At 35.7% G+C, this 11,980-nt stretch overlaps 1 protein-coding gene across 1 annotated transcript; it reads left to right on the top strand.

Moving 5' to 3' along the window:
* Window positions 1–3,218: 3,218 nt before the first annotated feature.
* Window positions 3,219–11,809, top strand: LOC142643021 (auxin response factor 19-like). Its single transcript, XM_075817543.1, has 13 exons — window positions 3,219–4,053; window positions 5,259–5,371; window positions 5,472–5,567; window positions 5,655–5,711; window positions 5,824–5,979; window positions 6,087–6,171; window positions 6,333–6,423; window positions 6,514–6,678; window positions 6,781–6,976; window positions 7,509–7,647; window positions 8,230–10,118; window positions 10,776–10,966; window positions 11,058–11,809. The coding sequence occupies exons 1-13, from the start codon at window positions 4,011–4,013 to the stop codon at window positions 11,233–11,235; spliced, it is 3,399 nt and encodes a 1,132-aa protein (XP_075673658.1). The 5' UTR covers window positions 3,219–4,010; the 3' UTR covers window positions 11,236–11,809.
* The last annotated feature ends 171 nt before the right edge of the window (window positions 11,810–11,980 follow it).

Genomic DNA, 11,980 nt, shown 5'->3' with positions numbered 1-11,980 from the left:
TATGATGAAACAACATTGTCGTACATTGCAAGTGTTAAAAAAATGAAAATTGGGGATAAATCGCAATCTTGAGATTCTTGTGAGACACCAAAAGTAGAGTAAAAATTTTGTTTACATGTTTGGGGATATTCATAATGGCTAGGAGCATAGGAGTAGGACATGTACTCTAGCTATCATATAAGATTATCCATCATACTCATAATTTATATTTTGTTTGGTTTGGAGAAAAGGGAGAGAGAAAAAGAAATAATAATAATAATACAAGAAGTAAAGGGATTTGAAACTACCTTTTCATGTTATGTTGAATCCTTTTTGAATAAATTCGTTCCTCACAAAACTTCTCTTGATGTTATAGTTTTTAATAAAAAAGACTTCAGGATAAAAATATAAATTACACATTTTAAGTTTGGGAGGATTATCATTTTTGTTCATAAAATTTCTATCATTTTAGCCTTTAAAGTTCTAAACTTTAACATTTCTGTCAGGTTGGTCAATTCCATCCTTTGCATTCTATCAAAACCGTTGTCAACTTCACTCATCACATGTGAAGAGTGATAATTTCATAAATGGAAATGGATGAAATGATCAACTTGACAAAAATGCTACATTTATGGATGAAAATAAAAATTCACTTAAACTTAAAGGGTGTAATTTGAATTTTAATAATTAATAGTAGTCACTTCTATTTTGTTAATTTGTCTCGTTTCATTCAATTAAGTGGGTTATCAACTTAAAAATCTAATGAAACTAGGAAACTTGAATAAGAGAGATTGAAATTAATGGGAAGAATTGAAGTGAAACACAATTTAAGTCTCAAGCATTATTGTTCCTCATTACTTAAAATCAATGGATCTTTGAACAGGATTGAGGTTATGATATTATATGATGGTTCAACCCAATTAAAGAAAAATTATACAATGGGATAGCCTTATCACTTATACGATTTCTCTTTCAATAGTATCCAAGATTTACAATGGGTCTTATATTTTGTGATAAGGAGATCTCATAAAATTGTCTAATTAGATACTTTTTCCATATGCTTAAAGGAGTTACTATAATTACACTAGGTAGGGTAGTCCAAAGAACATAAAAGAAAAAACAAATGAATAAAAGTGATTTCATTTGAGTAACGAATTTGAACTTTAATTAAAGTGATTTGATGATCTCCCTAATCCCATACTCAAAATTAAATAAACCAAAAGAGAATCTTGTTGCCATGAAGATGATATGGTTGGGTGGGTCCAAACCCGGAAAAAAGGAACCCAATAAAAGCAGGTATGAGAAAACGCATCATTCAACAACAGAAAAAAACAACCTATGAAATCATCCCATTCCCACAGTCAAACATGGATCAAGATGCGTAAGCCACGTCAACGAGCACCAAAGTACTTCCCACATATAGGTCCAATCAGATTTCTCTCAAGCAATGCTAAGATCATACCATTTTGTACGACTTTAGTTATAACTCGTCATGTGATGAGTTGTGAATGGTAGAGATATGAAACGTCATACATTTACTACTTAAGTCGTCATGTTGCAAATTGTGGCTAAATTTGCGTAAAATAGTTTTGTCCTAGCATTTTTGGAATCCTCTCCCACCTCATAACAAAGAAATTTAACCAACACCACCATGCATCCATAACTCTCCCAATTTCCACACAAAAATCATTGGAATCTTGCAGGCTTGTTGACGTACGCCTCATGATGGAGAAAAATTATTCAGTGTGCGTGACACTAAAATTTTTACTCTCAGGGTAATTAAAAAGTACCACTTCCCATTTTTTAAGAAAAGAACTACTTTCTTTTTGGAAAATTCCGAGGAAATGGAGACCTTTGTTTTTTGGAAAACACATAGAAGGTGGAGTTGATGAAATTTACTTGCATGTTTTTAATTATTTGGAAACTTACATCCATTTTCATTTGTATAGGTTCATTGATAGTTTGATTTAATTCATACATAAGTTTATAAAAGATCATCTTTATTTATTTTGAAGGGGAGAGATATGTTTCTTAGTAAAAATTATAATAAGACCTCATTTCAAATAAATTATTATTATTTATTTGTTATTATAAGAATTTTAGATGAGGTAATCATATATATGGTTTTACCAATAGGTTTTGATTTACACAATATTATTTTCTCATAGATTCATTATGGGTATCATCTTTATCATGTATAAATTAGAATATGTGAAAATTTGTGTGTCACTAAATTTATTAACAATCTAATAATTCATTGAAATGGAGGATCTCCTTACAAGATAAATGAATCTAATGCTTCATTTTAAAAAGAGAGTATTTTGGTGTTCATATGATATTACAATAATAATTGCATCTTACTCTCCCCATTAGTTATGTATACTTTTACATAAAAGGAGGAGGGGTTTTGGGTTTTGTCAAAATTATTCTAATTCCTGCTCATGAGACATCTTTAAAATCCCATAGACAAATAATGTGTTGCATAGAACTTAAAACCCCTGAATTTATGACATATTTTTCAAAGTCCATTAAATAAGTTTAGGAGAAATGTTATCTCCACAACATTTTTACATCAAATCTTAAGTAAAAAGTTGTTACTGACTATTATTAATAGCTAAAAAAGTAATTTTAATAGTGATTTTAAATTAGAACCATTAACAACTTATATTTAGGATTTATTTTGAAAGTGTTGCAAGAATGTTGTAAATTAGCACTTCTAAGTCTAAATGTACATGAAAATTGACAATAAATTTTACACTATATGAGATGACAAATTATTAATGGTAAATAATAAAATAATGTTATTAGTAGGCCACATAAAAACTAATAATAACCTACCAACAAAGCAGTATAAAATTTACAAGTAAGTCTAGTACCATACCAAATTTCATAACTTTGTCACGTGACAAATTGTAAGTGATAAAAATAAAATAACAGATATATAATTTCACCACTTACAAATAACCATACATTAAAATTATGATAAAATTATAAAAATTAGTGTGGTGATAGACCTACTCAAAAATTACTGCGGTGAAAAGTGTTCTGCATAGCATTTTCAAGCCCAACTCCATCACTCAGGTCAGGTGTTACGGAAGAGACCAACTGACTGAAACTTGACAGCAGAGTACTAAGGATACTATTTTCTAATCTAAGACAGTAAAAAATTATAACCGTGGCAGATTGTTTTTGATTGTAAATCATAATTCATATTCAAGTTGGTGTCGGCTTGTTCACATAAAAGAAAGCTGTCCTTACTCCTTAGCTTTGCTTGCTTGCTTGCTTCCTTTGTTTGTTCTGCTTTTTGTTCTGATTTCTTCAGCGACAACTCAGGTTTTCGTCCAACTTCTTCTTCTTCTCTCTCTCTCTCTCCTACCCCAAAAGCCAAACTCCTTTCCTTTCCTTTCCTTTCCGTTTCTGCTTCCATTTTTTTTTCTCAGCTTTCTCTATTAAATTTTTCATTATCACTCGGTGACTTAGCTTATTGGGTCACCGCTCGGTGTCTCTGGCTTCCCAAGTTGCTAGCTTTCTCAGAGGATTTTGCAATTCCTGAACTTTTAGAACTTGGGTTGGAATTGGAATTTGAATTGGAATTGGGATTTCTTCAGCTGCAGAAATCTGATTTCCTGGTTCATTTTCTTTTTGGGATGGAAAATGTTTTTCACTCTGTGTGAAAATTTTGAGAGTTGTTAATGGTTTGTCACTAAGCTTTGAGCTTTTAAGCTTTTGAATCTTTGACTTTGAGCTCTCTCTAGCTAAGGATTTTCTTTATTAGTTGGTGAAGCTTCATAATTAACCGCTCAAGGACATAGCTGGTAGTGTTGGAGTTAAAAAGTTGCTTGGATTAAATGTGAATAGGCTGGCTGTTGACTGATTTTGTATTGGAGCATCTACTTGAACCCAATTCTTAAAGCCCTTGTTTGTAACTGGGCAAATGGGTTTCAGCTAGAAAGTGTTTATGTCTTGTGGAACACACAACTGGTTATTGATTTTCTTCTTCTGAGCTTGATTGGTTCATATCTATCATCAGCATGAAGGTTCCCCAAAATGGGTTTCTTCCAAACTCTGGAGAAGGTTTAGATACTTGAATCCACTGCTGAATTCTCATTATCTTTTTTTCTTTTTGCTATATAAATATATGTTTTCTGTTATGGATGTTTGTTTGAATTGTTATCCTGGAAATTTTGGATGATTTCAACTGATTTTGATGCATTGATATGCTTCAGTGCTATTTCTATTTAAAACCTCTGATTTTGCATGAAATTCAGGTTTTTGATATATTCAATGTGTGATAGTTATGTTCTTTTTAATTTTCACTATCTAACTTAAGTAATTTTGTTTTATTCTTTATTTGGATATATAAATTGATGATATTTAAGCTGATGACTCTTTATCTCTATCTTAATTTGTGCTTATTACGTAGGTTTTTCTTTTTTTGGGGGGGGGGGGGGGGGGGGGGGTCTAAAATCAATTTCTCCGTGAATTAACTTCAGTGATGATATTGGGTTTAGATGTACCTTTGAACAACTCAATGTGAATGATTATCAATTTCAAAGTATGTTGTTGATTTTCTAGGACAAACTGAGAAAATTTAAATGCATGTCCTAAAATGGCAATGAAAATGGTTACCCTTTTTGAACGCTGGGTTTTGCTCACTCATGAGTACTAAATCCATTGTGAGATTGTTGTCAATGTAAGAGAAAGCTAATAATTTTTAGGGTTAATCATTTGCTAGTATTTTCATTTAACATTTCAATAGCTAGATAAATGAAAATGATGGACCTAAGCCAATGACAATGAAGAAAAAAAGCAGTTGTTATGGATCCATATGGTACCCACCTACATTATAGGTTATTCAACAATACAATAAACACTTGTTGAGATTTAGATGTTTGGGTCAACTAAAATTTTAAGCACTTGGTGGCAAAACAGAAATTGTTTGTCTTTGTGGTTTAAGAATTTATGAAGTCCTGGTGACTATTTTTGTTTCATGTTTCATCCCGGTTGTTTTGATACTCCTGCTTATTTCTCCTAAAGATTTAATAGCACAAAGAATTCTTTAAAATTTCTCAAACCCTTGACCTAAATAGCAGCTGCTTAGTGCTTACCTTAAGTAAAATTTTCAACAAGAGGATTTGAGTTCTTGCAAATTTAAATGAATAATTTTTGGTTGCTGTATCTGAAATTTGATATTCTATGAGTATTTGACAGTTGTAATTCTCTCATGACTTTTGATGTTTCTTATGATGGCAATAATATTTTCTTTGGATTGTCAACAGGAGAGAAGAAGAGTATTAATTCAGAGTTATGGCATGCTTGTGCGGGACCTCTGGTTTCTTTGCCTCCAGTTGGAAGTCTTGTAGTTTACTTCCCTCAAGGCCACAGTGAGCAAGTATGTCACCTTTTTTTTTCCGACTCCTTTTATTTTATTCAAGATACAACAATTTCTGGATTCAGATTCTAATGGAACTTTTCAACAACTAAAATTTCAGGTTGCAGCATCTATGCAAAAGGAGACTGATTTCATACCCAACTACCCGAACCTTCCTTCAAAGTTGATTTGCATGCTTCATAATGTCACACTGCACGTATGAGAGTCTCAACAGTCACACTACTGTTTTAAATTTATTAAATTTTATAGACTTCTTATGCATATGTTTATATTTTTTAAACAGGCGGATCCTGAAACTGATGAGGTCTATGCACAGATGACCCTTCTACCTGTAAACAAAGTAGGTCAATGGTTCAATTTGAGAATTAATATGTACACAATCAAATTATGTCTCTTTTCACATGTAATCATGAGCACATATAGAGCTTGTTTTTGAAGTATCTGTTCTACAGTATGACAAGGAAGCTCTACTGGCATCTGACATGGGCCTCAAGCAAAGTAAACAACCTGCTGAATTCTTCTGCAAAACTCTTACAGCTAGTGACACTAGTACGCATGGTGGATTTTCAGTACCTCGGCGAGCAGCTGAGAAGATCTTTCCACCTCTTGTGTGTATTAATTTTTGGACTTATGATTTGTAATTTCAAGTAGATAATTCCATCTAGTACATTCAAAATCTTTTTCTTTCATTTCTCATCACAATGTTCTTTGATAGGATTATTCAATGCAACCTCCAGCTCAGGAGCTAGGAGCAAGAGATTTGCATGACAGTTCGTGGACATTCCGGCATATTTATCGCGGTATTGATCCCTTCAAAACTTTCCTCCCTCTCTGAAATATAATCCATAAATGTTCCATTATGTTCATTGTTTATACCAAGAATTTGCATTAGATGTTTGTATGAGTTGGATTGTTGAATTCAGGTAAGATACATTAAAATTGTATAGTGCATTAATTGCAGGCCAACCAAAAAGGCACCTGTTGACTACGGGTTGGAGTGTCTTTGTTAGCACAAAAAGGCTTTTCGCTGGAGATTCTGTACTTTTTATAAGGTATGAAATAGATATTTGATCAAATGAAAAATTTCAGCTAGATTATTTTCCTTTCTTGTAGCTAATCTGAAATAATCTGATTCGGTGTAGAGATGAAAAATCCCAGCTTCTCTTGGGTATAAGGCGTGCTAATAGACAGCAGCCAGCTCTCTCTTCATCAGTCATATCTAGTGATAGCATGCATATTGGAATTCTTGCAGCTGCAGCTCATGCTGCTGCAAATAACAGTCCATTTACTATATTTTACAATCCAAGGTACAGCTGTAAGATGTTCAAGTTGTCATTACTATTATGTGATGAAGACAATCCAATAAGTTTCTGTGACAGGCTCTGACAAAACACATTTAATTATAATAGGGCTAGCCCGTCTGAGTTTGTGATTCCCTTAGCCAAGTATAACAAAGCAATGTATACTCAAGTTTCTCTTGGCATGCGATTTAGAATGATGTTTGAGACTGAGGAGTCAGGAGTACGGAGATACATGGGTACAATTACTGGTATCAGTGATTTAGATACTGTGCGATGGAAAAATTCTCAGTGGCGTAACCTTCAGGTATTCTTTGGCCTTGTGCACTGGGTATGGCCTTTTTTGTTTTGCTATGTGCATATGAGTGGATGATGATTTGGATTTGGTAAAATCCATGGCATTGGTTAACAAGTAGTTAGTATGTCAGTATGTTGTGACTTACAGGGTCTTTTGTGCATTACTTCTGCTCTTAGAAATAAGCTTCATGGTTGCAGTGTGCAAGTGGTTAGCATAGATAAGACATGTATTGCATTCTGAAAATTTCTAGAATATAAGGGCTTGAGAACATGGCAATTTCTCTACCTGGCCTAATTCTCTAAATATATGCTATTGTTGGGTGGTTAATTTGTATTTAGTCATGCTATTTAATTTTAGACCCCTCAAGGGTAAGGCATTTCTATTTTACATGCCTGTTTTATTCTTTAAGGGCTCATCTAGGGGTGTATCCATCCATGCTATTGAAATAGCTCTTAGTTGATATGTGCTGAATCCAAAATTTCTGATGTTGTTAACTTCTGTATTAGCTTACATAGCTGATCAACATTTGCATTTTTGATAGGTTGGATGGGATGAATCAACAGCTGGTGAACGGCCAAGCCGAGTGTCAATCTGGGAAATTGAACCTGTTGTAACTCCTTTCTACATATGTCCACCTCCATTTTTCAGACCCAAGTTTCCAAGGCAACCAGGGATGCCAGGTAACCATATTTACCATTTAGCTAGATTCTCTATTATGTTCTGAAAGAGCAGCCTCCCTCTGTCTTCCTCTAAATGTGCCATTATGGTGTGTGTGGAAAAATAGGTTTGCCTTTGAAAGAAGTATGGTTTTCAATTTTTCATGCCTAATAAATAAATTGTGTCAACAAACAAGTTTTTGTAAAGAAATGGTTTAAAGAAACTTGGATCATTATGGATCTAACATAATGAAAAGGATGAGTTTTGCCTTGGATATGAGAACTTTTTAAGAACCAATTTGTGTTGCTTATCCATCATTTTGTTGAATCAATCTATTGTGAATTAGTAACCTAATTTTTTAGGTGGTGAGTTTGGCCCTTTAACTTAATTATAGTAATAGTATGAAATACTCTCTCTATCTCAGTATCTCCTCATGCTGTTTTTCGCACGCGACTTAATAAAAAATGGTGTGTGTTGTGTGGGTGGTGGTGTGGGGTGAGGGTTCTGTGAACTCAAGATTAGCATCTGGCAAAATCTTTTTGCAAAATCTCCTCTGCCATGTATGATATGTTCCTTAATTATGATCTTTGGAAGTATTTTTACAGATGATGAGTCTGACATAGAGAATGCTTTCAAGAGAGCCATGCCCTGGCTTGGAGATGAGTTTGGCATGAAGGATGCCCCTAGCTCAATCTTTCCTGGTTTGAGTTTAGTACAGTGGATGAGCATGCAGCAAAATAATCAGTTTTCAGCTGCTCAATCTGGACTTTTCCCATCAATGGTTTCTTCAAATGGCTTGCATAATAACCTTAATGCTGATGATCCATCTAAATTATTGAGTTTTCAAGCCCCTGCGATGTCTGCGTCAAATCTCCAGTTTAACAAAGCAAATCCACAAAACCAGGTTAGCCAATTGCAACAGTCACCTGTTGCATGGCCCCAACAGCAGCATCTGCAGCAACTATTACAGAATTCTAATAGCCAACAGCAGCAGCAGCAGCAGCAGCGGCAGATGCAACATCAAGAACTACATCAGCTGTCCCAGCAGCAGCAGCAGCAGCAAGTACAGCAACAGCAGCCACAACAGCAACAACGACAACTGCAGCAACAACAACAACAGCAGCAGCAGCAGCAGCAGATATGTCATCCAGCTCTTGTAAACAATGGTGTAGTTACCCCTAACCAGATCCCAAATCAAAGCTTGCAGCAACCAGTTGCATACTCTCAGCTTCAACAACAGCAAATACTCACAAGCAATACCCAATCACAGCAGAGTATCAACTCTAATAGTAAAAGTTCATTGCACATGACATCCCTACCACTAGACTCGCAGTTTCAACAACAAATTGAACCGCAACCAAATCTCTTACAAAGGCACCAGCAGCAGGCACAGTTACAACAGTCCCCACTACCATTGTTGCAACAAAGCCTGTCACAGCGAGCACAGCAGCAGCCACAAATGCAACAGTTGTCACAACAATGCCTTTCAGAGCAGCAGCTTCAATTTCAGCTGCTACAAAAAATGCAACAGCAACAGCAACAGCAACAGCAGCAGCAGCAACAGCATCAGCATCAGCATCAGCAATTGCTTTCCCCAGCAAGCCCAATTTTGCAGCCTCAGCTGCTACAGCAACAGCAGCCCAATCAGCAAAATCAGCAAGTACAACAGATTCCTTTGTCTCAACATCAGCAACAACAACATCAACAGCTAAGCAGCACTAGCTTCTCAACAGAAAAGCTTCTCAATGGTAATAGCTTCTCAACTTCTGCACTGATGCAATCACAACAGATTCCTGTGAACCAGCCCCAAAGCCAGCACAAGCCACTTACAGCAATCAGAGCTCATTCTGGTCTTACAGAAGGAGATGCTCCTTCATGTTCAACCTCACCTTCCACTAATAATTGCCAGGTTTCCCCATCCAACCTTCTGAACAGAAACCAACAAGGATCAGCCATGTTGGTGGGGGATTCATTAATCGAGCCTCCAAGTAATCTGATTCAGGAGCTGCAGAGCAAGTCCGATATACGGATTAAACATGAGTTGCCCAGCTCAAAAGGACCAGACCAGATAAAATATAAAAGTACCATCACTGATCAGTTGGAAGCATCCTCTTCAGGGACATCATATTGTCTGGATGCTAGCATCCCACAGAACTTCCCAATCCCAACCTTTGGTTTAGAGGGTGATGTTCAATCACATCCTCGGAACAATCTTCCTTTTGCAACTAATATTGATGGGTTGGCACCTGACACTTTGTTGTCAAGGGGGTATGATTCTCAAAAAGATCTTCAGAACTTGCTTTCTAATTATGGTGGTACTCCAAGAGATATTGAGACAGAGTTATCCACTGCTGCAATCAGCTCTCAGTCATTTGGGGTGCCAAACATACCTTTCAAGCCCGGATGTTCAAGTGATGTTGCTATCAATGATGCTGGAGTTTTGAGCAACGGATTGTGGGCTAACCAGACTCAACGTATGCGAACATATACAAAGGTTTGTTGATCTACCTTCTCTTGTCTTAGAAATGCTTTTCATTTTCTCTTGTCTTAGAAATGCTTTTCATTGGTAGGTCGATTTTCCTCTAAATTTAACATGGTTTAGGTACATCAATGTATTTTGCAAGTCAGCAAAGCCTTATAACCAGAAGGAGATTGTTTTGAAACCCAACTGCCAACTGCACTGACCTTCAAAGTTGATCTGTGCATGCTTCATTATGTCACACTGTATGAGAGAACGTACAAATCTCCACTGTTTGAAAAAACTACCATGAAATAATGAAATCTTATGCTACAGTGTTCTTATGCATGGCTAGTTGACTACCTAAGCAAAAATTTTATTCCAACTCAACAATCCTTTTTCTCATGTATTTTTATTTTAATCTTCCACTAGATGCATTGCATAATAAAATAGATTTGGTAATTTCTGTAACTTGAATTTAAATGGAATTTTAGATTGAAGGTGGGGTTTTACTTTCATGTATAGTTAAAACATCTTATGAAATTGCACTATATTGTCCATTTAACAAATATTACATTAAATATTTTGCACTGGAATGAGTGATTTGGATTAGAACCTGAAATACATTCGTTGTTTTCACTTTGTTTTTCTATGACATTCTCAAATGACTTACACTGCTCCATACTCTTGAAGGTTCAAAAGCGTGGCTCTGTGGGAAGATGCATTGATGTTACCCGTTACAAAGAGTATGATGAGCTCAGGCATGATCTTGCCCGCATGTTTGGAATTGAAGGGCAGCTAGAAGATCCTCAACGGACTGACTGGAAACTTGTTTATGTGGATCATGAGAATGATATTCTTCTTGTTGGGGATGACCCATGGGAGTATGTCCAGACCACCAAGTTTACTTTATTTACAGTATTTTGATCATTCCGTTTATTTGTTTCTTAACTATCATTCTCTAACTGCTCTCAGGGAATTTGTAAGCTGTGTTCAGAGCATAAAGATATTGTCGTCTGCTGAAGTACAGCAGATGAGCTTGGATGGAGATCTGGGTCATGTTCCAGTGTCCAACCAAGCTTGTAGTGGGACTGACAGTGGTAATGCATGGAGACCATATGAGGATAATTCTGCTGCATCATTTAATCGATAAAATTCCATAATTGGGGATGAACTGGTTTTCAGGTGCAGGTTTGGATTCTTTAATCCTTTTGAGAATCTAGTTGGCTTCTTCCAGCTCTAATGGAAGATGTCAAAGGAGCCTCCATCACCTCCCTCTTTCCTAATAGAAGTAGTTGTTTGGTAGCGGGGGATATATTGTGAATCATGACAGCAGAGAAACGAAAATGTTATTGATCCTCCTCCCATAAACAAAACACCAAATTCTACTGGGGGAATTTGTTTTAGACGAAGTGGTACTGGGTGACCTAGAGCTCAATGAAGCAACATTTATTCTACTTTTGATCATTGCAGCCACTTTTGTAGCTGCTGTTGCCTGTTAGCCCAAATGGGCACTTTTTTTAGCAAGATGCATTAGGAAAAAGTAGATGGTGTATGATATAGTCCTTAACCTATTAATTTGACATTCAATTTCATGGCTATTTGTATATGCTAAGATAGAGACAAATATGCAACAGAATGTGAAGTAATAGTTGTTGTATGAGTATGACTCTCAAGCAGATATGAAATGATGCACCTTTTGGTGCCATTTCTAAGTTTTGTAACCAGTGCATGCTCTCTTTCTAAACTGATGATTGTTGCAAGCGGTTTCATCAAGAAGGTAGAAAATCAAAATGCAATTATGATTTTCTTTCAACAACACAGTATTGCTCTCCGAGGTGTTTCATAGTGACATAGTTTAAAGATATGGGAAGCAGAAAAATTGCTTCGGTGTTGCG

Source organism: Castanea sativa, chromosome 7 (genome assembly GCF_040712315.1).
Source record: "Castanea sativa cultivar Marrone di Chiusa Pesio chromosome 7, ASM4071231v1".
Taxonomy (NCBI): Eukaryota; Viridiplantae; Streptophyta; class Magnoliopsida; order Fagales; family Fagaceae; genus Castanea; species Castanea sativa.
The sequence above is the reverse complement of the archived record's forward strand: the minus strand, read 5'-3'. Positions and strand labels throughout refer to the sequence as shown.

What these genes read in the sequence shown, in the direction of transcription:
- LOC142643021 (XM_075817543.1), top strand. Translation starts at nt 4,011, where the DNA reads ATGAAGGTTCCCCAAAATGGGTTTCTTCCAAACTCTGGAGAAG. An exon ending in ACTATATTTTACAATCCAAG is followed by an intron (nt 6,679 to 6,780) that starts GTACAGCTGTAA and finishes TAATTATAATAG; the next exon opens with GGCTAGCCCGTCTGAGTTTG. An exon ending in AAGGCAACCAGGGATGCCAG is followed by an intron (nt 7,648 to 8,229) that starts GTAACCATATTT and finishes GTATTTTTACAG; the next exon opens with ATGATGAGTCTGACATAGAG.